We start from the raw sequence: 25751 nt of genomic DNA, 5'->3' as shown, positions 1-25751 counted from the left end.
ATTGATGTTAACTCACTGTTCTTTTTCTTATGATAATACTCATATTTATATAGTAAATGGTTGCTATGAGGTTCAAATGAGATAATATATATAAAATGCTCTGATAATTTAAGGTGTTACACAGTTGTCACCCATCATTATTGCTGAAATGATTTGGATCAATCGAGTCTCAGGGCAAGCTTTCTGTAAGCTCACTTTTCTCTCCACTGCTTCATGTTGTTTTTGTGATTCCCTGAACAAGATACTGAGTCTCTTGGCTCCAAGTATTTTCTCTGGCTGTTCCACATGCCTGGAATGCTTTTCCTCGTCCTCATCCACCTCTTAGCTTCCCTGACTTCCTTCAAGTCCCAATGAAAATCGCACAGAACACCTTTCCCATGCTCTTAATTCTAGTGTCTTCCTTCTGTTGATTATCTCCTATGTATTTTCTACGTAGCTTTTTTGTACCCCTTTGTTTGCATGCTATCTCCCCCTTAGGATTATGAACTCCTCAAGAGTAGGGGTCATCTTTTACTTTTTTAATATCCTCAGAGCTTAGCACCATGCTTGGTACATAGTAGGCACTTAATAAATTCTTGTTGACTGCTGACTGACTTTGAACACTCAACAGAGTATTTTATATTTGATCTTGGAGGTAATGGGGGTAGGGGGTAGGAATGCCTGCATTTTGTGAGGATCTAAGTCTCCTAAATAGCCTTCTATATAAGCTGCTAAAGATGGTCATTCTCAGCACTTTAGAAGCCTTTTCTGCCAAACTGCCACTGTCATTGGAGAAACAGAAGAGGACCTTGTAGGATTGAGGGCCATTTTGTATTTTTCTTTGTTTCCTGGATTGCTATGGATTTAATGGTGCAGTACTGAGGGGCCAGTCTATGGGTGATGAGCCTCTCCGTACTTAGGACCTGTCTGAGTTTTTATTCACCCAGCATCACCTTGGAGAACACAGGAATTATCCACACTACACTGAGGTATTGGGGTGGGACTATAATGGAAGACCCAGCAATTTTTTCATAAATTTTTACATTTCTCAATTCTCTTTGTTTGTCAGTCCTACGAGGTTCATGGGGCAAACATTATTGCATTTCACTGAGAAGGAAATAATAGCCATAAAAAAGGTAAGCAACTTTCCCTAGGTTACACAAGTAGTGGCAGACCCAAATCTGTCCTGAACCCTAGCCCAGTTTGCCCACCATTTGCATACTTTGTCAGCCAATGTGTAATTCAAAGTCTGCTTCCAATATATAGCTAGTGATGGGAAATAATTTATTGCCTTAGATAAGACTGGAGGCAAATTTCTGTAGGCCAACTTAAACTTTACTTTTCCTCAGGGTGTGTGGAGAGCAAACTGTCTGATAATAAATAGTATTCTTCTCTTTTTAAATAGTGTGGAGGATGTTGGGCGTTCAGTGTCGTGGGTGGAATTGAATCTGCTTATGCAATCAAAGGGGAGTCTTTGGAAGACTTGAGTGTCCAACAAGTCATTGATTGTTCATACAACAATTTTGGCTGCAGTGGTGGTTCTACTGTTAATGCCTTGAACTGGCTAAATAAGGTATTCCATTTTTAACTTTTTCCTAATTACTTCCTACTGCTATACTTTATTTGTCTTACATACCAAAAATACAAACAATTTGCACAGTCTCTTCATTATCCTAATTTATAGAGGTTGCATATTACCTGTGTTAAATTGAGTCATTGGTTCTAGAGTACAGGAAGGGTAGTCCTCCTGACCTGTTCCCTGCTCAGAGTATACCTCGATTGGGACCTCAGTCCACATTTTGAGAAGAATGGATATAGTAGGATATTGTCCAGATGACTATGACTAGGTTGGTGAAGAGCCTTTATGTAATATCAGCAAGGCAACATGATGCGATGAATAGAGTACTGGACTTTGAGTTAGTAAGGCTTGGTTTTAGTCCCAAACACTTACCAGTTGTACTTGGGAAATCACTTAATCTTTCTCAACCTCAGTTTCCTCATCTGTAAAATGAGTGTTGGGCAGAGACAAGATAGCGGAGAAAAAGCAGTTATAGCCTGAACTCTCCCTAAATCCACTCTAAACAACTTTTCAAAACACCTCAAAATGAATTCTAGAGTGACAGAATTCACAAAAGGTTGGGGTGAAACAATTTTCCAGCCTAAGACAACTTAGAAGGACTTCAAGGAAAGGTCTATCTCACTCGGATAAAAGGTGAGCACAGCCCAGTGCAGGCGGTGTCCAGGCAAGCCAGCAGGAGGCAATGAGCCCCAGCACAGGTCAGCAACAGAGACCCCATGGCCCTGACACAGCAGGCCAGTGGAACAGTGAACCAGTTGTGAGGCCTCCTATCCTTTATATAGCAGGTGAGTGGCCAGGACCTTGGCTTCTAGCACTAGAAGTGTGGGACAGTGCTAAAAAGAGGACAGCAATGTCAAAATGCCTACATGTAAAGCGTCAAAGAGAAATATGAATTGGTCTCAGGCTCAAAAAGAACGCCTGGAAGGATTCAAAAAGGATTTAAAAAATCAAATAAGAGAGGTAGAAGAAAAATTGGAAAAAGAAATGAGAGTAATGCAAGAGAATCATGGAAAAAGAGTCAACAACTTGGTAAAGAAAGTACACAAAATGGAAAAAAATGTACATAAATTCACTGAAGAAAACAATTCCTTAAAAAGTAGAAATGATAAATGGAAAAGGAAATACAAAAGCTAACTGAAGAAAATAATTCCTTAAAAATTAGAATTGAGCAAGTGGAAGCCAGAATCAACCAAGCAAAATCAAAAGAATGAAAAAAATTGAAGAATATGTGAAGTATTTCATTGGAAGAACAATTGATTTGGAAAATAGATCCAAGAGAGATGATTTAAGAATTATTGGACTACCTGAAGGCCATCATTAAAAAAATAAAATAAAAGGCCTGGACAGCATCTTTCAAAAAATTATCAAGGAATACTGCCCTGATATACTAGAACCAGAGGATAAAATATTAATTGAAGAAACCCACAGATTACCTCCTAAAAGAGATCCCAAAATGAAAACTCCCAAGTATCTAATAGTCAAATTCCAGAACTCTCAGGTCAAGGAGAAAATACTGCAAACAACCAGAAAGAAAGAATTCAAAATCAAGGAGCCACAGTTAGGATTACACAGGATCTAGCAGCTTCTATGTTAAAGGATAAGAGGGTTTGGACCGTAATATTCCATAAGACAAAGAAGCTTGGATTACAAGCAAGTATCGCCTACCCAGCAAAACTGAACATAATCCTTCGGGGGAAAAAATGAACAGTCAATGAAATAGAACATAAAATAAACCCACATATTTTATCAGTATTTCTATATATTATCAACAAAGTCTGGCAGCAAGAGATGGAAAGAGCAATTCTTTTTAAAATAGCTATAGAAGATATAAAATGCTTGGTAGTCTTACCTGCCAAGACAAACTCAGGAACTATATGAACACAATTACAAAACACTTTTCACACAAATAAAGTCAGATCTAAACAATTGGAAAAATATTAATTGATCATGGATAGGCCACAGCAATATAATAAAGATGGCAGTTCCACATAAATTAATTTACTTATTTGGTGCCATGTCAATCAAGCTACAAAAAAATTATTTTATGGAGCTAGAAAAAATTCTAACAATTCATCTGAAAGAACAAAAGGTCAAAAATATCAAGGGAATTAATGAAAATAAATGTGAAGGAAGATACTAGATCTCAAACTGTATTATAAAGTGGTAACTATCAAAACTGTCTGGTACTTGTTAAGAAATAAAGTGGTGGGGTGGCTAGGTAGTGCAGTGGATAGAGCACCAACCCTGGATTCAGGAGGACCTGAGTTCAAATCCGGCCTCAGACACATATCACTTACAAGCTGTGTAACCCTGGGCAAGTCACTTAACCCCATTGCCTAACCAAATAAAAATAAAATAATAATAATAATAATAATAAAATAAAAAAGAAATAAAGTGGGGATTCAGTGGAATAGATTAGATACACAAGACTCAGTAGTAAATGACTATGGGTTGGGAGGCTGCCTCGGCCCAGCCACAGGAACCTTTACCCCTGGGGATAGTGAGGGGAGTTGGGCATCTGAGCTGGGGAAGATTGAGGGAACCCTTGCTGACAAGGAATGCCAGACCCAGCTGTGCTGCAGAGACTCAGCTGGGGGTGAGAAGAAACCAGCATTTACCAGGTGAGTGCAGAAGTAGTGGGGTAGGGACACACTGGCTATGGCACTTACAGAAGGTTGGAGGTCTTGGTTTCAGTTCTGGGCCAAAGGGGAGAACTGAAGGAGAATCTGAGGCCAGAGGTACCAACCCATATGCCCCAAGACTAGAGGTGATTACAAAAACTAAGCTGTAACAAATTTAAAAAAAAATTAACGAACAGGCAAAGGAGAAAGAATCAAACCAAAGAGAGTTACTGTGAGAATAAAGAAGACTGGGGTTCATCTCCAGGGGAGGATACTGAAGCAAAGAAACCCTCTTTTATGTCAAAGAGTAATGTCAAATGGTCACCTGCCCAAAAAAGAATTCATAGAAGAACTTTAAAAAGACTTCAAAAATCAAATGAGAGAGATTAAGGAAAAACTTAAAAAAAAAAAAAAAAAGAACAATCCAAGCAAAACAAGATTATGAAAACAAAGTCAACCAATTAGAAAAAGATATCCAGAATCTTAAGGAAGAAAACTATTCCTTAAAAGTCAGAACTGGGCAAGCGGAAGGCAGCAAAGTTATAAGAGATCAAGAAATAATAAAACAAAATATAAAGAATGAAAAAAATATAGATGAGAATATGAAACATCTCATAAGAAAAACAACTGATCTGGAGAATAGATCAAGCAGAGAAAATATAAGAATAATCAGACTACCTGAATTCTATGATCCAAAAAAAAACAAGGATCTTGATACAATAATACAGGAAATAATTAAAGAAAATTATCCTGAAGCATTAGAACAAGAGGGGAAAGTAGAAATAGAAAAAAAACAAACAAAATCCACCAATCATCACCTGAAAGAAATCCTATGAGGAATACCCACAGGAATACCATAGTCAAATTCTGAAACCCCCAGCTCAAGGATAAAATATTGCAAGCAACAAGAAAAAAAATTAAATATGATGGTGCCACAATTAGAATCACACAAGACCTAGCAGCAGCAACATTAAAAGAACACAGGTCTTGGAACACTATGTATTGAAGAGCAAAAGAACTGGGGTTCTGGCTGAAAATATCATACCCAGCAAAGTTAAGCATAATTTTGAATTAAAAAATGGACATTTAACAAGTTGTCAGACTTTGAGGATTTTGTTTAAAAAAGAAAAAAAAATTGAACTTAATAGATGATTTACCATACAATAGCCAAGAGAAATATAAGGTACATACCAAAGACTAATTACAAGAGACTCAATAAGGACAGACTGTTTACCTTTTGTGTATGTAAAAAGTATGTCTAAGATTGTTATTAGTAATTGGCTAGTTTGTAAGAAATATTGGAGTAGACCTGAGTATATTTTAAAAAGTAAAACCATTTAGGAACAGCTAAAAAGAGTTATGTAAATTAGGTGCAAGAGAAGAGCTGACCTAGAGGAATTAGGCGAGGAGGACTGTTAGTTCTAGAACCCTACTTTCATCAGGAATGGGTTCAAAAAGGAATTATATATATATATATGTGTATATATATGTATGTATATATGTGTGTATATATATATATGTATGTATATATGTATATATCTAGAAGAGTGAAAAGTCTTCTAAATTAGGAAAATGCTAAGAGGATGGGGAGGAGGGAGAGGATGAGGGATCTCTAGAGGGGAGGGTGAGGGAATAGGTTAAAGGAGGGTATAGAAAGGTGTTTAGATTAATGGGAATGGAACAATAAGGGAGGGATCCTTGTGGGGGGGTAGGTTAAGTAATCAGAGGGCAAAGTAGCAGGTAAAAAGTACAGGAGTCAAGAGGGATAGGAAATAAGAGATACACACAAACATAAAATAAAGATCAATTTGTTAGGGAAGGTATAAGTCTATGTATGTCTATATGTATGTATGTGTGTATCTGTCTATGTGTGTGTATATATGTATGTATCTTTGTCTATATCTATATCTAGATATAGATATGTATATCTAGATTTATATATGTATATATATATCTAGATATATATATGTATATCTAGATATATATGTATATATAATATATTGTATATATACTATATATATATAATATATATGTATATATACTATATATATATATGTCCATGCTTAATTGTAGCCTTCTGGGGTGGGGGGGGATAAAGGGGAAGAAAGAACAAAGTTAAAAGTGTACAGCAGAGAACAAAAGAAAACTTACAAAGAAGCAAAGAAAAGATGGACAGCTCTCAACACAACATGTAGAATTTATAGGCTTTCTTGAAATGGAAATTTATTGCTGTATATTTTGAATCTTCTTACATTCTGTTGTGCACATGACAATGCTTTTTTTTTCTTTTCTTCTTTTCTATTTAAGTTTATAATATGTTTGTTTTCCTTTTCTTATTGTATATTTAAGTTTTAGTATCTAAGTCTAAAATTTAAAAAAAAAAGAAATTTAAAAAAAAACCATAAAGGGTAATACCATAAGCAAATTATGAGAGCAGGCAGTAGTTTACCTGTCAAATTTATGGAGAAGGGAATAAATTTATGATCAAACAAGAGATAGCAAGAATTGCTAGATGTAAATTGTACAATTTTGATTATATTAAATTAAAAAGCTTCTGCACAAGCAAAACCAATGCAAACAAGATTAGAAGAAGAGCAGAAAGCTGGGAAACATTTTTTACAGCAAGTGTCTCTGATAAAGGCCTCATTTCTCAATTGTATGGAGAATTAAGTCAAATTTATAAGAATACAATTGATTCCCCAATTGATAAATGGTCGAAGGATATAAAAAAGCAGTTTTTGAATGAAGAGATCAAATCTATCTATAGTCATATGAAAAAATGCTCTAAATCACTATTGATTAGAGAAATGCAAATTAAAACAACTCTGAGGTACCACCTCACACCTATCAGATTGGCTAATATGACAAAAAAAAGTAAAATAATAAATTTTGGAGGGAATGTGGGAAAATTGGGATATTATTGTTGATGGAATTGTGAACTGATCCAACCATTCTGGAAAGCAATTTGGAACTATACTCAAATGTCTATAAAACTGTGCATACCTTGATCCAGCAATACCACCACTAGGTCTATATCCCAAAGAGATCAAAAAAGTGAGGAAAGGACCTATGTGTACAAAAAATATTCAAAGCAGTTCTTTTTATAGTGGCAAAAAATTGGAAATTATGTGGATGCCCATCAATTAGGGAATGGTTGAACAAGTTTTGATATATGATTGTAATGGAATGTTACTGTGCTATAAGAAATTATTTCAGAAAAACTTGAAAAGACTTATATGAACTGTTGCAAAGTGAAGTGAGCAGAACCAGGAGAACATTGTACACAGTAATAGTGATATTGTACGATGATCAACTGTGAATGACTTAGTTATTTTCAGCAATACAATGATCCAGGATAATTCCAAAGGACTCATGATGAAAAATGCTATCCACGTCCAGAGAAAGTACTGATGGAATCTGAATGCAGATCAGAGCATACTATTTTTCACTTTCTGTATTTTTTGTATTTTTTTTTCCCTTTGGGTCTGTGTCTTCTTTCACAAGATGACTCATATGGTACAATGTTTTGCATGATTGAATATGTATAACCTTTATCAAATTGCTTATCTTCTCAGGGAGAGGGGAGGTTAGGGAAGGAGAGAGAAATTTTGGAACTCAGTTTTTTTTTTAAATGAGTGTTAAAAATTGTCTTTACGTGTAACTGGGAAAAAATAAAATATTCAAAGAAAAAATGAGTGTGTTAGAATCAATAATGATTTCTAAATTCCCTTCCACTTCTAAATTTATAGTTCAAAAATTCCCAGAAATAGATGAGGAAATTGTTGAGGGTGGGGATTAGGAAAAAGCATTGTCTTATCTTCAAGTACTTGAAAAAATGTCCACGTAAAAAGGGAAGATTTGTCTTGTGCAACTCCAGGCACAGACCTAAGAACAAGGAAGTGGGATTGGGTGGATGAGTATTGTAGAAAGGCATATTTAGGCTGGATGAAAGGAAAGACTTCTGATAATGAGAGCTATGAATCATATAGCCAAAAAAGAGAGAGAGAGAATAGGGCTGCATATAGAACCTTCAGAGAGATAACCATGATATGAATGAAGGTCCACCAAAGGCTACTGAGAAGGAGCAGTCAGACAAGTAGAAGAAGAACCAGGAAGAGAACAATATCATGGAAACCTAAAGCAATGATTCTTGAGGGTGGTCTAGGGATTCCTGGGAGTCCTTTAGACCATTTCAGAAAATCTATAAGGTCAAAACAATTTTCATAATAACACTAAGACATTTTAATTTATAATACAGTAAATATCAATACAGATAGCCTACATAAACACAATTACAAAGGGAAAGGCCTCTGTAATTTTTAAACATATAAATAGGTTCTTGCTTCAGCAGCACATATACTAAAATTGGAACAGTACAGAGTAGATTAGCATGACTCTGTGCAAGGATGGCACACAAATTTGTGAAGTTTGGTATTTTAAAATAAAATAAAATATGTGTAGATGAGTATAAATGATAAAGGACCACTGACCCAGGGGGGGAAAATATATCTAGGGGGAGATGGTGATCACCAACGTCAAAGGCTTTGGAAAGGAAAAGGAAGGTCTTCAGATTACAAGTACAGCACACTTTTCCCTAAACCATAATGCCTTCAAAATAAGTATATTATTAACACAGTAATTATTATAGATGTTGCTACCACATTTACCACATTACTATAATAATTATAGATGTTTTTACCGCATTGAATGGGATGAAAGGGAAAGAAGGACAAGAGAGAAACAAAGAATGGTGTGGTCAGACTAAGCGTTATCCCGTCCCTCTCTCCTCCAAAATGAATTTAAGATCAGAGGAGCAATAAGATGCTCACAGTAACAATGTTGAGAGTAAATTATTTTGATAAATGGAATTGACTTAAATTTGAATAACAATATTGAATTTAGAATCCAAAGATCTATATCTTGATACCTATGTGACCTTAGTCAACTCATCTCTTGGTTTCAGTTTCCACGTCTGTAAAGTGAAGGGATTGGATGAGGTCACTTCTAAATTCCTTTTTAGCTCTAAATCTCATGATTTATGATGTTGATAATAATAGTTATTTTCAAAGTTCCGATCATTTTAGGTTTCAAATCAATCATTTATTGTGATTTTTTTTCTTTTAGACTCATGTAAGACTGGTGAAAGATTCAGAATACTCTTTTAAAGCTCAGACTGGATTATGTCATTACTTTTCTGGATCACATGCTGGTGTTTCCATCAAAGATTACTCTTCCTATGACTTCAGGTAAATATCCCTGATTGTAGTTTGCCTTTTGTCCCTTGTACTCAGCAAAGGTACATATACTAATCTGTGATATATTAATTCTATAAAACCAATCACTGTGTTTGACGCCTCCTAGGAACTTGACTGTCCATGCTAACATTAAGATATCTTGCTTAAGATCTTTTTCTCTAAAACAAATTTCTCCCTCTTACATAAACTATTTCATAACCTTTCACTCAGCTGCCAATGTCCAAAATCTTTGACATTTCTCTTTCTTTCACTTCTTACGTACAATTAGTTATCAAGGTCTATTCATACTGTCATTGTCATTCTCTTACATCTGCCCTCTCCTCAGCTATCCCATTGCAATCATCCAGGCTCTCGTTATCACCCACTGAACTATTGCAGTAGCCTCCAAAAGATCTTCCAGCCTCCTCTATCTGTCTCACTAGTCTAGTCTTTCTTTTAAATATGTAACAACAACCTGGTTCTGGCCCCTACTTTTGTTATTCACTTGTTTTAGTCATGTCCTACTCTTTGTGACCCCATTTGGGATTTTCTTGGCAGACATACTAGAGTGGTCTGTCATTTCTTTCTCCAGGGTTAAGTGACTTACCCAGGGTCACACAGCTAGTACATATCTGAGGCTGGATTTGAGCTCAGGTGTTCCTGACTCCATGCCGAACACTATCCACTGTGCCACCTAGCTGACCATAATCATCAGCAACAATGACAGATCTTTACTTCTTCTATTCCATACTTAAGACATAAAAGATTCAAAAGCATATATTGCTAAAGACTTAAAATTTTATATATTAGCATATAACTACTCTTCACTCTCCCATGAGTACATTAGAAGTTAAAACACCAAAGTGTGAAACATTTAATAGAAATGCTGCATAGCCTTTGGCTCTGCCCTGTCTAAATAACTCTCTCAAGGCCCACATCATCTTCCAAGTCAAGCCCAAGCTTGGACTGACCGTTCTGTCAGTGCTTATCTTCTCCAAGAATGATTTTGTTGAGGAAAACTGCTTCTTCCATCAGCTCTTATTGAAGAAGCTTCTAACCTCTCAAACCCACAAGGTTGCTTCCAAGTCTGGAAGCATTGACCTTAGGATTGTTCTTCAGTCATTTATGCTGAGAGAAAGAAACAAAGCAGAAGAGGTAGACAGGGCCTTGAGACCCTGACACAGGCTTACCTAAATGAGCATGTATCCTCGTTACCATATGGGAGCAGCATCATAGGTGCTACTGGGGAGAGATGTCCCTTTCCCTTGTAGGAACTCCAAGATAAAGCACCACAGCAGATGGCAAGAGAGTAAGAGTGAAATTGTCTCTTCCTTTTTCACCTTTTGAAAACCAACTCAAATTTCATCTTAATGAAATTAAATCATAACAATTCAATATTTTGTAAATGTCTCTTTTATTACTTAAGAAAACTGGACTAGCTTATACATTTTTTTCCAATATAAGGTGAGTAATAAGCTAAGGTATCATATAAAACCAAGCAAACTAGAATTGGAAATTGAGGGGAATTGAACAAGTTGTGGTGTATTAATGTAATAGAATAGTATTGTGCTATAGGAAATGGTGAGCAGGTAGATTTCAGAAAAATCTGAGAAGGTATACATGAACTGATGCAAAATGAAGTGAGCAGAACCAGGAGAATATTGTACATAGTATCAACAACATTGTAAAATGATCAACTGTGATTGAAAAAGAAAAAAGCAAACTAATAATATGCTCAATTTGAGGTTTCTGTTCAACAGTTAAATTATTCAGAGATCAAAGATGGCAGAATTGCAGGAAGAATAGTCAACTTTCCCCTATGCCTTCTTTTTTTTTTTTTTTTTTGGTGAGGCAATTGGGGTTAAGTTAGTTGCCCATGGTCACACAGCTAGTAAGTGTCAAGTGTCTGGTCTGAGTCTGGATTTGAACTCAGGTCCTCCTGACTCCAGGCCTGGTACTCTATCCACTGTACCACCTAGCTGCCCCTACCCCCATGCCTTCTATACAAAATTCTAGAAAATACACCAAATAGTCCTGATTGGGAAAGCCAAGAAAAAAATGACAGTAAATCATTTCCCTAGACCAGGTCAGCACAGGGTAACAGACAGAGAGATCTGTGGGTACTGGGGGCAAGGCATGGCCAGAAGTGCTTCATGGAGGATTCCACCATGCAGTGACTGAAAAAGGACTGTGTCTAAGGACAAGAAGTCCCAAACTTGTGGGACACACCAAACTTGTGCAAGTCATCAGAATAGGTGTTAACTGATACCTCTGCTGCTAACTACCTAGCCCCAGGGCAGACCAAGGAGGTAATCTGGGCTTAATAAGGAGTGGTCATAGACTGTGCACTGACTGATCTAAGGACAAATTCAGAGGCAAGCAGCAGCTGTGTGTCTCTGACCCCAGGAGCAGAACGGGGTCCTGGCTCCTGTCTCCAGCCCCTTCTTAAGCTTGTAGTAGAATAACCAGGGCAGGACTCCCAGACCAATAGGCAGCCTTCGGTTTTGTCATTTTAAACCATCAGACAGGGGCCTAGTCTAGCAATTAAAAAATGTAAACATTCAAGAAACCAATGATTCATTAAGAGTTTATCATCCAGAGTAAATGACAAAGTTTATCTTCTCAAGGTATAATGGCTATGAAATTAGGAAGAATATGTTTCTTATTCTTTATTTTGTAGCACATTTTAACATATTTTCTATAACTTATGGCATTAAGATTTTACCCTTTAAATTTTTAGATTTTAAATTTTTTACTTTTAAATTTGTTCTTAAATTTTTATTGATACATTTTTTTCCATGACTTCCATTTCCAAACATATCCCTTCCAATTATCTTAGCTAGAGAGCTATCTGTTGTAACAAAATATAAAAATCAAGGGGAAAAAACTGGTTAGCAAAAGTAAAGAACACATCAACTAAGTCTGATGGCCATGTTCCACAGCTCTAAAAAAGAAGGGGGGGATGATAGGTTTTCTTCCCTATTCTTCAAGCTTGGTCATTATAATTATCAAGTGGTGGTAAATTTATAACTGGAAGATACATCAGAGTCCTTTAAGTTCAGTCCCCTCATTTTACGGATAAGGAAACTGAGGCCTTGGAAAGATAAGTACTTGCTCAAGTTATGCAAAATACATGGCATCTGGCTTTATTTCTTATTATTCTTTCCATTTACATTGTTGTAATAGTATTCTTTTCTTGCTCTGTTTGCTTTTTGTGGCATTAGTTCATAAAAATTTTTCTATGTTTCTCTGAATTTTTCACATTCATCATTTCTTAGGGCACAGCAATATTCCATTACATTCATGTGTCACATTTTGTCTAGACATTCTCCAGTTAGTGGACATTTACTTTTTTTCCAGATCTTTGCTACTACAAAAACACAAAAAGTGGTCTTTTAGGTTTATATATGAGACTTTCATTTCTGTCTTTGTTCTTCCTGAAGCATAGGCCTAAAAATAAAGGTGATCAATAAGGATAAAATAGATAATTTTGATTACATGAAATTGAAAGACTTTTGTGAGAATAAACTTGACACAAATACTGTAGGAAGGAAAGAGATGAATTGGGGAGAAAAAATATTCATACTAACTATCTATGTTAAAAGTCTGATATCCAATATATAGAGGGAATAAAAGTAAATATATAACAAAAAAATCACCAATTGATAAGTGATCAAAGTAAAAATAATGACAATAATAATAGCTAACATTTATATAGTGCTTGGGCAGCTGGGTGGTACAATGGATAGAGCACCAGGACTAGAGTCAGGAAAACCTGAGTTCAAATCTGGTCTCAGATTTCTGTGACCCTGGGCAAGTAACCTAATCCTGTCTGCCTCAGTTCCCTCATCTGTAAAATGAGCCAGAAAAGGAAATGACAAACCACTCCAGTATCTTTGCCAAGAAAACCCCAATCGTGGTCATGAAGAGTTGGACATGACTTGAACCAACTGAGAAACATAACACAGTACTTACCATGTGCCAGGTACTGTGCTAACTACTTTATAATTATTATCTCATTTAATCCTCACAACAAACCTGGGAGGTAGGTGCTGTTATTAACCCCATTTTACAGATGAGGAAACTAAAGTAAACAGAGGCTAAGTGACTAATGACATGTAGTGTCTGAGTCTGGATTTGAACTCAGGTCCTCCTGATAAACAGGCCCAACACTCTATCCATTGTGTCACTTAGCTGTCACAAAGGGTAGGAACAAACAATTCTCAAAAGTAGAATTTTAAGCTACTAAGGACTATATGAAATATTGCCCATTTCATATCACTAATAATAAAAGAAATGCAAATCAAAACAACTTTGAGGTTTCATCTGTCATATGACATATTGACGAAGATGGCAAAAGATAGGAGTTGACAATGTTGGAGCCAACTGTAGAAAGGCTTAGTTAGATGTTGTTGGCAGAGGGATGAAGTGGTTCATGCTGGATAGTAATTTTGGGGCAGCTAAGTGATGTAGTGTTTACGGCATTGGACTTGGAATCAGGAAGGCTCATCTTCATGGGTTCAAATCCAGCCAGATACTTACTAGCTGTGTGACCTTGGGCAAGTCACTTAACCTTATTTGCCTTAGTTTCCTCATCTATAAAATGAGCTGGAGAAGGAAATGGCAAACCACTCTAGTATCTTTGCCAAGCAAAACCCCCAAAAATGGGGGTCAGAAGAAGAGTCGGACACAACTAAACACATGGCCAAAAAAGTGGACAGTAATTTGTAATCACGCTATTAAAAAGTGACTAAAATGTCCTTAGTCTTTGACCCAGAGATTGCATTGCTATTCCAAACGAGGTTAAAAAAAATAAAAGGAGTCAGGGGAAGGGGCGGGGGGAGGTCGAACAGTCACCAACATATTTACAGCAGGATGAGTTTGTTTGTTTGTTTGTTTTGGCCTCAAGGACCAAGAAACAAACAAAAAAAAAATGTCTATTGCTTGGGGAATAACTAAACCAGGTCAAGGAGAAAATATTGCAAGCAACCAGAAAGAAACAATTCAAGCATTATGGAAACACAATCAGGATAACACAGGATTTAGTAGCTTCTACATTAAGGGATTGGAGGCCTTGGAATATAATATTCTGGAGGGCAAAGGAGATACAGCCAAGAATCACCTACCCAGCAAAACTGAGTATAATCCTTCAGGGGGAAAAAATAGACATTCAGTGAAATACAGGACTTTCAAGCATTCTTGATAAAAAGACCAGAACTGAATAGAAAATTTGACTTTTAAATACAAGACTCAAGAGAAGCATGAAGAGGTAAACAGGAAAGAGAAAGCATAAGGGACTTATTAAGGTTGAACTGTTTACATTCCTACATGAAAAGATGATATTTGTAACTCATGAGACCTTTGTCAGTATTAGGGTAATGGAGAGAAAAAATTATATGTATAGATACATTGATAGATAGAGGGCACAGGGTGAGTTGAAGATGAATGGGTGATATCTGGAGAATAAAATTAAGAGGTGAGAGAGGATTATACTGGGAGAAGGAGAAAGGGAGAGGTAGAATGGGGTAAATTATCTCACATAAAAGACAAGAAAAGGCTTTTACAGTGGAGGGGAAAAGGGGGAAGGTGAGAGGGAATGAGTGAATCTTATTCTTACTGGATTTGGCTTAAGAAGGGAATAACATACATACTCAATTGGGTATGGAAAGCTATCTTACCCTGTAGGAAAATAGGGGGGAAGGGGATAAGAAAGCAGGGGGAATGATAGAGGGGAAGGCAGATTGGGGAAGGGGTTAATCAGAAGCAAACACTTCTGTGGAGGGACAGGGTCAAAAGAGAGAATAGAATAAACGAGGGGTGGGATAGGATGAAGGGAAATATACTTAGTTTTTCACAACATGACTACTGCGGAAGTGTTTTGCTTGACTACACAAGTATAACCTGTATCGAGTTGCTTGCCTTCTCAATGAAGGTAGGTGGGGAGGGGGGAAGGGAGAAAATTTGGAACCCAAAGTTTTAAAAAATAAATGTGAAAAAAATTGTTTTCATATGCAACTAGGAAATAAGAAATATAGGCAATGGGGTATAGAAATCTATCCTTCCCCTATAGGAAAATCAAAGAAGAAGGGGGTAAGAGAAGTGGGGGGAGATAGAAGGGAGGGCAGATTAGGGGAAAGAGTATTCAGAATGAGTGCTGTCTTGGGGTTGGGGGAGGGATGAGATGGGGAGAAAATTTGAAACTCAAATGTGAATGTTGAAGACTAAAAATAAATTAATAAAAAACAAAACAAAAAATTAATAAAATAATTAAATATATAAATATTTAATAAGAAATCTATTTTTTCAAATAAAATTTTTCAATGTTTTTCAAGTAAAAATAAATATTTATTTGGGAATAAATAAATAAAAATAAAAAAGATTAATAAGAAGACTACAGAGAGGCATGGGAAGACTTAAATGAAGTGATGCAAAATAAGTAAACAGAACCAGGAAAACAATATATACCACCACTAAAACAACATAAATGGAGAAACTCGAATTTGAACAATGTACCTCTCTGTTTTCTTCAGTAAAATAAGTGACTATACTGGCTGATATAGAACTATATTTGATTGATGTGAGGATTAGTTTTGCTGAACTACTTTTTTTCCTCTTAAAAAGAATTGCTCCAAGAGTTGGTGAAGGGAAGGGGATATTTTAAGTAATGAAGATGATATAAAAGCAAAAGGTATTAAATAAAATTTTTAAAACAAATTCTTTCCCTAGCCACAGCTGTGAAAGGTTCCTGATTTGATTCTTTTTATTTTCTTTTTATGCTTGATGGGACTTTTTATACATGATATAACTTTTTTATTCAGATTGATTATCCATTTTTGAGTCTGTTGTGATATATGGTATAAGATGTTAATCTAAACCTAATTTCTTCCAAACTTCTTTGCAGTTTTCCAAGAAGTTCTTTTCAAATAAAGGATTCTTTCCCACAAGTCATTTATGTTCTTGTATTTGTTGAACACTAGGGTACAACATTTGTTTCTGATATTTCTTAACCTATTCTGTTTGCTGAATTACTTTTTTACTTTTAATCAGTACCAAATAATTTTAGTGATTACTATTTTATAGTATAATTTGAGGACCAAAAATTTTTTCCCCATTCATTCATACTTCCCCCCAATATTCTCTTTGAAATTCTTTTTGTTCCCCCCAACAAATGAATTTTTTTATTATTTCATCTATTTTTGTCTTCTGTCCCCTTGGTAGTCTGATTGGTTTAGTTATGTTAATTTTTGTATTTAAATTTAAAATATGTTAATTTATGTTATCATTTTTATTATGTTAGTAGGGCCCGATCATGAGTAATGATTCTTCCCTATTATTTTCAGTTTATTTTTTTAAAGAGTAATTGTATTTATATATCTTGAGTATACCTCTGTAGATTGCCACTTAGCTCATGTATTTTGTGGTGATTTTTGAATGAAAATTTCTTTTTTATTATGTCTTCCTAGATTTTATGATTGTTGTACAGAAATGCTACTGCTTTTTGTCAGTTTATTTTACATTCTGTTAAGTTATTGAATTTGTTAATTTCCCTAGTTTCTTTGCTGATTCATTGAGATTTTTCTAAGTAAACTACAATGTTGATAGCATATAGGTACAACTTTGTCTCCTCTTTGGCTACATTTAATTTCTTTCTCTTACTTTCTTCAAATTACTAGCATTTCTACAACGATGTTGTAGTAAAGAAAGGACATGATAGCCTTACTCCTGTATTTAGAGGGAAAGCTTTCAGTGCTTCCCCATTGCAAATAATCCTTGCTTTTGACTTGAGATATATACTTTTTATCATATCAAAACATGACCATTATATGACTATGATTTGTAGATTTGGTTTTTGTTTTTGTTTTTTACTGAAATGAGTGTTTCACTTTTTGATCCCTTGATACAATCATATATGTGGAGTAATTTGTTTTTAATATGATTATTAATTTTTTTCTTAAAGTCAAACCATCCTTGCATCCCTAATATAAATCCAACTTGGTCATAGAGAATATTTTGATTAATATATTGCTGAAGTCATATCGGTACTCTGGTCCTTCTTAATCATGTAGTTGTCATTCTATGATGTCTAAGCTCTGTTGTATCAATGTGACCTTAGGCAAGTCAGCTAACATTTTGGGGGCTCAATTGCCTTATTTGTACAATGAGGGGGTTGGACTCAATGAAAACTCCCTTTCACTTCTAAACATATGATTTTATGATTATAAATGTTAATTTAGCATAGATCAAGAGCTACGATTATAAGATTTAGAGCTAAAAGAGGCCTTAGAGATTATATTTGAACCCCCTCATTTTACAAGTGAGGAAATAGAGCTTCAGAGAAGCTACATGACCTTTTTTAAGTTATCCAATAAGAGCATTGGACTTAGAGTCAGCAAAATGTGAGTTTGAATCTTGCCACAAAATGTACCAGCTGGGTACCTCTCAACAAGTTCCTTGACCTCTCAGCCTCAGTTTCCCTATTTGTAAAGTAGAAATAATAATAATTTCTACCTCACTCGATTGTTGTGAGGCTCAAGTGAAGTGCTTTGCAAATCTGTGAATGTTAGATGTCTTTATTATTACTGTTGTTATTTCTTATGATGATAGAGCCAGTGTTGGAACTCAGGTCTTTGGGCTTCAAATCCAGTGTTCTTTTTTCATGGTTACATTGCATTAGAGATGTTCAATCTTGAGACAAATTAAACTCATCAGTACAGTGGTTCCTCTTTCTTCCTAGTGATAAAGAGGATGAAATGGCCAAAGCACTCCTTGCCTATGGCCCTTTAGCTGTGATAGTGGATGCAGTGAGCTGGCAAGATTATCTAGGAGGAATAATCCAGCATCACTGTTCCAGTGGAGAAGCCAATCACGCTGTTCTCATAACTGGTTTTGACAAAACAGGTACGTGTCGTTTAGAATACATATTCTCAGGAGGCAGAAATTTCCCAGTCTTGTTCAAACTATTTCTTATTGGGGTACTCTCTTTACAATGATGGCAACCTTAAAATAATCCATTATAAAAATGTGTGTTTTCAGTTAGTCATTCTTCATAGAAATTCATAGAAATATTGAGAATATTTTCTAATCAAGTCCCTCAGTGCTGTAGTGTATACCTTTCAGTACCTGGTTTTTCCCTTTCCTGGTTCTCTATAGTTTTCTTTTCTTTTTTCTTTATCCCTTTATTCTATATTCAGTAGGTGACTAGGTGGTATAGAGTAATGCACCTGAAGTCAATAACAACTAAATTTGAATGTTATTAGCTGTGGGACCCTGAACAAATCATTTGAATTCTCTCAGCCTGCCTCCTCATCTGTAAAATGGGGATAAAAAGAAACTATCTCACAGTTTTGTTGAGAAGATCAAATGAAATTGTATGTGTAAAGTGCCTTGTAGTCCTTAAAGTATCATTAACCATTATTAACAGTTCAAGACAGTCTGCATTTTCTTTTGCATTATGGCTAATATAGAAATGTTTTTCATGACTTCATGTATATAATCTATATCAAATTGCTTACCTTCTCAAGGAAAGGGGAGGAGATGGAGGAAGAGAATTCAGAACTCAAAAAAAATTTAAATGAATGTTAAAAATGTTTGTTTATATGTAATTGAGAAAAATAAAAGATAAATGTAAAAAAAAGACATTTATTAAGCATCTAGTATTAAACCACTTACCACTATAAAGCACTTAAAAATACTAGTTTCTTTGTCTTTAGTGTCATATTCAGTATAGTAGAGACCTATTGTCAGATTTATATTAGCACTCAATTGTATCTCCAAGTCTTACTCTTATATGCATGTATTTCTTTAGTATATCTCCCTTTAGTAAATTACTAAGTAAATAGTTATCCATTCTTATCCACATTTATTGTACTAAAAGTGTTCTGGTCGTCTCAAGTTGACTTTCCTCTCTTATTTTTATAGGAAACACTCCTTATTGGATAGTACGGAATTCATGGGGTACTTCCTGGGGAGTAGATGGTTACGCCTTTGTTAAAATGGGAGCTAATATTTGTGGTAAGTCTTGTTTATGCCCCCAAATACAGATTGAATGGCAAGACAGGCTCTTTGCATCTATTAAAGGGATAGAAAGCAATGAATTATCCATTGAAAGAGATCTCAGAGATCATCTAGTCTAACCAAGATCTGGACTCTTCCCTCTCCCCCAAATGAATATGCCCTGGGCACCAAATCCTAGATATGGCTCTGTTCCATCCCATAACTGGAAAAGAATTCCTTCTATAGCATACCCATGAAGTAATCAGACAGCCCAGGCATGAATCCCTCCAAAGCATCCCATTCCATATTTGGATAGTTCTAATTATCAGGTTTTTCCTTGCATCACATCTAATTAGGCCTCTCCCATAAAGCTGGAATCTACTCTTTTATCAAACTCTGATTTATAGAGTAGGCTCTATTTCTTAGACTTCAAGGAATGGCAATTTGTGTACATTAACTAGATGATTAAGGGATAAGAGAAGACATTTAAAAAAAAAGAGAGAGAGAGAGCCTAGGGGAAATGAACCTATCCAAGTAGATCTGCCTTACAAATATGAAAGCTAAACATGGAAAGTGTCACATTTTTTTTTTGATGCCTGTAATTATACTGGCATAGGGAAATCCTAGTCAAGAACTTCCCCGTTCCAGTGCAGACTTGTACCTACTCTGAAACTTATGTAGTCTTAGAGACATTGAGAGCTTAAGTGACTTCAATTGCTTCTATTTGACTTCACTCCAGAAGTATAAATCTAATGTCTGTACCAACCCACCAAATTCTGTCAAAATAGTCAGTGGGAAGAAAAAAAGACTTGAGCCTCAAAAATGAAAAATACATGTATGCATGTGTTTATGCTCATTTGTGGTTTTCCAAATCAGTTTGTGCCCAAAAGAGATTCATTTCTATTTGAGTTTGACACCACTGGTCTAGTGCACAGATCATAGAAATGGTTTTCATTTGAGATGAATGAAAAGCCTGAGAGATAGAGTTTCTGGGTAATTAATAATCAATTTAGTAATTGGGCTAGCAAATAATTAATAAATTGATGGTCAGTGGTCTCTCTTGGTAACCAAAGACAAAACCATGGAGATCATCAAATGCTTAAATATCTTTGGACATGTGGGTGCTCCTGACAGGTGGAGATCAACCCTGATTGGTGAATAGTTAATGATGGGGTGGCGGAGGGGGTGGGCTGAAAGCCTTCAGCTCCTCCTCCTGAGAGGGTAGCTTGATCATGAGACTCAGCTGCCTCTCACTATCTGGACAAATGAATCCATCTTCGCCCTCTTAGGGCTAAAATTCACCTAGAATAGATTCTATTTACAATTTAATCAGAAGTAAGCTCTCCTAATTGGATGTGGTCCTACCAAGATGGAGGAGAATGTCCCTGGGAGGATTAGGCCAATCTCATCATCAGCCCTGCCCTTCAAAGGTTGACTGACCTATAAGAACTGGTCCCTGAATGAGGAAATAGAAAGGAAAAAAAATCAATCCTAATGTAATCATTGGTTATTAATAGAAAAAATAATTTTTCTCACATTTTTAATCCATTTAATTCAGCAATTCAATCCAACAGTCTTCTACTAAACACCTACTGTGTGCAATGTCCTGTGTAGTGACCCTGGGGATGCAAAAAACTAAATGGAACTGGCATCAAAGAGTTTGTTTTCCACTGATTCCAGGGAGCTTGCGTTAACTAAGGATTCTGTAAATTGGAACCGGGTATAATATATAAAGGCTCTGCTCCAAGAAGCAGATATGAAACTTTATAGTTTGTTTCTTGAAAAAAAATTTTTTTTAATTATTCTGCCTAAAAATCTTCCTCTAGATCAAGCATTCATAATATGAATGTTGAATATTTTCCAGAGTTGGTAGAATCTTTCCTGTAGTTGGAAAGGTCAGAAAGAATAAGAAGGAATACTTCTCTCAGCTCTAGACATTTTCTCTGACTGCTCCCCATACCTAGAATGCCTTCCACTTTTATCTCCACCTTCTGCCTTCCCTAACTTCCTTCAAGACTCAGATAAATCCCATATTCTACCTTTCCCAACATCTCTTAATTCTAGTGCCTTCCCTCTGTTAGTTATTCCCTATGTATCCTGTATATAGCTTGATTATACATGTTTATTTGCTTGTGTCTTGCCCTTTAAACTGTAATCTCCTTGAGGGCAGGGACTGCCTTTCACCTTTTACTATACCCCCAGTGCTTGGCACACAATAGGTGCTTAATAAATGCTTATTGAATGACCTAGAAAAGAGATTCAAGGAGGACGATGACATCACCTTTCCCTTAATACCAACCTGGCAAGTCACTGTGGTTAACTTTAAACAGGACTTTAAATCGCATCATGTTTCCTCTCAAAGCAATGGAGAAGATCACTCACATGCAAACCACATTGACCACAAATTCAGTTCAATTCAATTCTGCAGGTGTTTTAAAAATAGCTGCTGTGTTCAATGTGCTATATGCTTGCCGAGATTGAACTTTGGAGTGAAGTGTTGTGGAGCTTCCCCGGAACTCTATTTTCCCTAGAACTTTTTCCTTCTTCCTCCTTCCATCTCTCTGTGTCTGTCTCTGTATCTCTATCTCTGTCCCTCTCTGTCTCTCTGTCTCTCTGTCTCTCTCTGTCTCTGTCTCTTTTTCTCTCTCATTTTCTCCCTCTCCCTCTCTCCCTACCTCCTCTGTCTCTCTCTGTGACTGTCTCTCTGTCTCTGTCTCTCCCTTCTCTGTCTCTACCCCCTTCATCATCCCCCCACCTCTCTGTAGATATAGATATCTATATGTGGGTGTATGCATACATATGAATTATTAGTAGCTTATTCCTTGCCTAAAGTATATCCATATATTATATAATACATAAATATATCATGTGTATATATACATCTATGTGTGTATAAATTATTAGCTTATCCCTTTCCTAAATTTAAATAGATATATAAAATACATATTTTATATGTGTATATATGTATATATATAAATCATTACTAGCTTATTCCTTGCCTAAATGGTATGTTTATATATTATGCAATATATAAAAATATGTGTGTATACATTTATAGAAATTATTACTAGCTTATTCCTTGCCTATATATATGTGTATATATATATATATATATATTACATGCACATGTGTGTGCATGTAAAATTTTACTAGCTTATCCTTGCCTATATATGTATTTATATATTGGGTAATATATAAAGAAATGTGTATATATTTATAGAAATCATTACTAGCTTATTCCTTGACTAAATATATATTTATATATTATGTAATATATAAGTATGTGTGTATACATTTATAGAAATTATTACTAGTTTATTCCTTGCCTAAATATTTATTTATATATTACATATTATATATAAAATGTGTGTTTATATACACATATGTGTATGCATATATACATACATATGCATATATACATACATAAATATATAATATTTATTACATAGTGTATATAATATATTTCTAGCTTATTCCTTTCCTTTTGATTTAAGACAGCACTTCATAACCTCTTTTATGTGCCAGAGAGCCCTTGGTCAGTCTGGTGGAAGCCCATGAAGAAACCATTGTCAGAATAAAATTTTTACTGAATAAAATAAAATAGAATTACAAAGGAATCTGATTATAATGAAATCAGTTTTCAAATCTTAAAAACAAAACAAAACAAAAAACAGGTTCCCACTCTTCACCTTAAGAACCTCTGATTTAAAGCATATCCACAAAATTAATGGTACATAGATAACTTTTATCGTATGCACATTTGGGAGGGACAGCACAGTGTTGTGGGTTGACAGCTGTCCTGGGATCATGAAATCCTATCTCTGACATATACTGTGACTGTGTGACCTAGGACAAGTTGTTTAAACTCTCTTCCCCAGTCCACATTCTAAGATTTTCCTTAAAAAACTTTGGTTTGAGAGTTTCTAATCCTTCCTAGAGTGACTTCACCTGTTAATTTTTAATCTTTGAGATCCTATTTATTCTTCTCGTGAAGCCTTTGACGTGTCTTCCCCAAATCAAGGTTGCATGAAATATCATACCTGGCCTTCCTTTTCTCTTTCACAAACTCTGTGAGGAAAAGGTCACATTCTCCATCATTTCTATTCCAGTATGGAGAATTTTGCTCCCAATCTCCCTCCAATTCATCCTGCTGAACTGAACTTTCCACAACAGTGGTTTTATCATGTCATCCATTCCCCAGTTAAAATGGTCAACATTAAATGTCTACTGTGTTCAAGGCACCACATATAATCTAGCTTGACAAGAGTTTGACCTAAATACTAAGTGGTTCAGGGATCACTCCAGAGGTCTTCTTATAAGAAGAGCCCTTCTTATTGGCTTTTGTGAGCTTGCCAAAGACTACATCATAATTTGTGAGGTTGCCATTTGCAATTGACCACTTGTCTATGGGACCCAAGAAAACTGATGCCTTCATTGACTTCCATAGAATCAGAGCCAGAGAGACCTCATTCTCAAAAAAAACTCTCTTGAGTTTTGAAAACAGTGCCTGGGATCTTGTTTAACTTACATTTTGTGCTCCAGAATCCTCCATGCTCACTTAGGAGTGCTGGGGGGTTAGCAGCCAAACATTGACCATGAACAACTTGCTCTGGTAGGTTCTTTTCCGTTACTGATAAAGACAAGAGGTATCATGCAGAATTCTGATCATTATCTCCCCTGCATGGCTTGCCATCCCCCTCACCTACCTCTACTTCTTGGAATCCCTACCTTCCTTCAAAGCCTGGCTCAGGTACCACTTTCATCACAAAGTTCTTACTGTTCCTCCCAGTTGTGACTACTGTTCTCCCAAATTACCTTGTATTTAATCATCTGCAAACGTATTGATCTTCCTTGAGACAGGTACTGGTTGTTCTATCTTTGTGTCCCTAGTGGCTCAGGTTCTAATATTAGGTATGTGATATTTGCTCATTGAATTGAATTTATGTGCTTTAAAATTATGTTGCAGCTTAAATATTATTAATATTTTTATTCAAATTTCATACACAAACAAATTTTTGTGTGTACTTGCAGAGGTAATAGCAATTAGGTGGTCAATTTCAATAGCAATTGAAAGAGAAAGCAGCTTATTTTTGTAGAGAGCAGGAGAGGGGTCTTAAGACAGAGACCAATAGCTTTCAGTGAAACAAATAAATAGATTTTATGCACACACTCATACTTGCATATATATATATATATATATATACACACAAGTGTATATACATGTTTTATGTACATATATTTATTGCAAGCCATTCCTTTATATTTATCATATATTATTTATGTATATACATATGCATATATATTTAATTATAAACATATTTTTTCCTTGCAAGCCATATATATATATATATATATATATATATTAAAATTGGTTGTGGATTCTTCAGATCATGTTGAGTTCAATGCTTTTGATAGTTAAGGGCTTGTAGTAGTCTCGTCACTATTAAAATGTTGCTTCCACTCAAATTTAAAAGCATGAACGTCAACATTTCACTAAAAAAGACAACCCACTAATAATAATTAGTTAGTACTAGTATAACTAGTACTTGTATAATACTTAAAGGTTTTCAAAGTACTTTACAAATATCATCTCATTTTATCATCACAATAACCCTGAAAAGTGCGTCCTATTATATTATCTTCATTTTATAGATGAGGAAACTGAGGCTGAAAGTGGTTGACCTCAGGGTCAGGTAACTACTAAGCTGACTGAGGCCAGATTTGAACTGAAGTCTTCCCTAGCTGCCTCTAAATTGTTTTCATTGTCCTATTGTCTCTAAACAATAGATGTGAACAATATACAAGTCAAATAGCAAACCTATTCATTTAAGTAATTTGTTTACATATATAGATATATGTATGTATGTTTGTATGTATATGTATGTGTGTATGTATATGTATGTGTTTGTATGTATATAATCTCACAGGATAACAGCTATAACAACAAAAACACGTCCTCTTAATATTCCTGGTTTTGTCCTTGCTGTTCCTCAGAGTTCTGAAGCCTATTCAGTTCAATACTTATATACAGTCACAAAATTGCAGTAAGCAATGACATTTTTCTTAAAGTACCAGTGGTTAATCGTCTGCCAGCGCTTCTGTTAGAGGCCTGTGTGGGTTGGCATAAAAAAGGTCAAATCCTGTTTTTCAAAATCGCTAAGTAAACATTTAATTCCAAAGGTTGGTTTGAGGGCAAAATTGTTTTCATCGATCAATTTGTCTAATAGGACATTTTCCCCCTTAGGTATCGCAGATTCGGTATCTGCTGTGTTTGTGTGATACCTGGGAGGAACACAAAAATGAAATCCTCACAACCAAACATTTTTGTCTTCAGAAACCCTCATC

General features: G+C 35.4%; 1 protein-coding gene, 1 long non-coding RNA gene and 1 other non-coding gene across 3 annotated transcripts in view; 2 read left to right on the top strand and 1 right to left on the bottom strand.

The window, feature by feature from the left end:
• Positions 1-24291, bottom strand: part of LOC114046532 — a 46036-nt gene extending 21745 nt beyond the window's left edge. The window contains exon 1 of the long non-coding RNA XR_003569516.1: positions 23935-24291. This is a non-coding gene — a long non-coding RNA (uncharacterized LOC114046532). The remainder of the gene's footprint in view (positions 1-23934) is intronic.
• CTSO (cathepsin O) overlaps positions 1-25751 on the top strand; it is a 47389-nt gene extending 21638 nt beyond the window's left edge. Inside the window, exons 4-8 of the mRNA XM_027866858.1 lie at positions 1385-1552; positions 9304-9425; positions 18148-18311; positions 19332-19424; positions 25651-25751. Coding sequence (XP_027722659.1) covers positions 1385-1552; positions 9304-9425; positions 18148-18311; positions 19332-19424; positions 25651-25685 — 582 coding nt within the window. The 3' untranslated portion in view covers positions 25686-25751. The remainder of the gene's footprint in view (positions 1-1384; positions 1553-9303; positions 9426-18147; positions 18312-19331; positions 19425-25650) is intronic.
• On the top strand, positions 8519-8620 carry LOC114046629. Its single transcript, XR_003569533.1, has one exon. It is a non-coding gene; the product is annotated as a U6 spliceosomal RNA (small nuclear RNA).

Source organism: Vombatus ursinus, unplaced genomic scaffold (genome assembly GCF_900497805.2).
Source record: "Vombatus ursinus unplaced genomic scaffold, bare-nosed wombat genome assembly UNPS02014784.1, whole genome shotgun sequence".
Taxonomy (NCBI): domain Eukaryota; kingdom Metazoa; phylum Chordata; class Mammalia; order Diprotodontia; family Vombatidae; genus Vombatus; species Vombatus ursinus.
The sequence above is the reverse complement of the archived record's forward strand: the minus strand, read 5'-3'. Positions and strand labels throughout refer to the sequence as shown.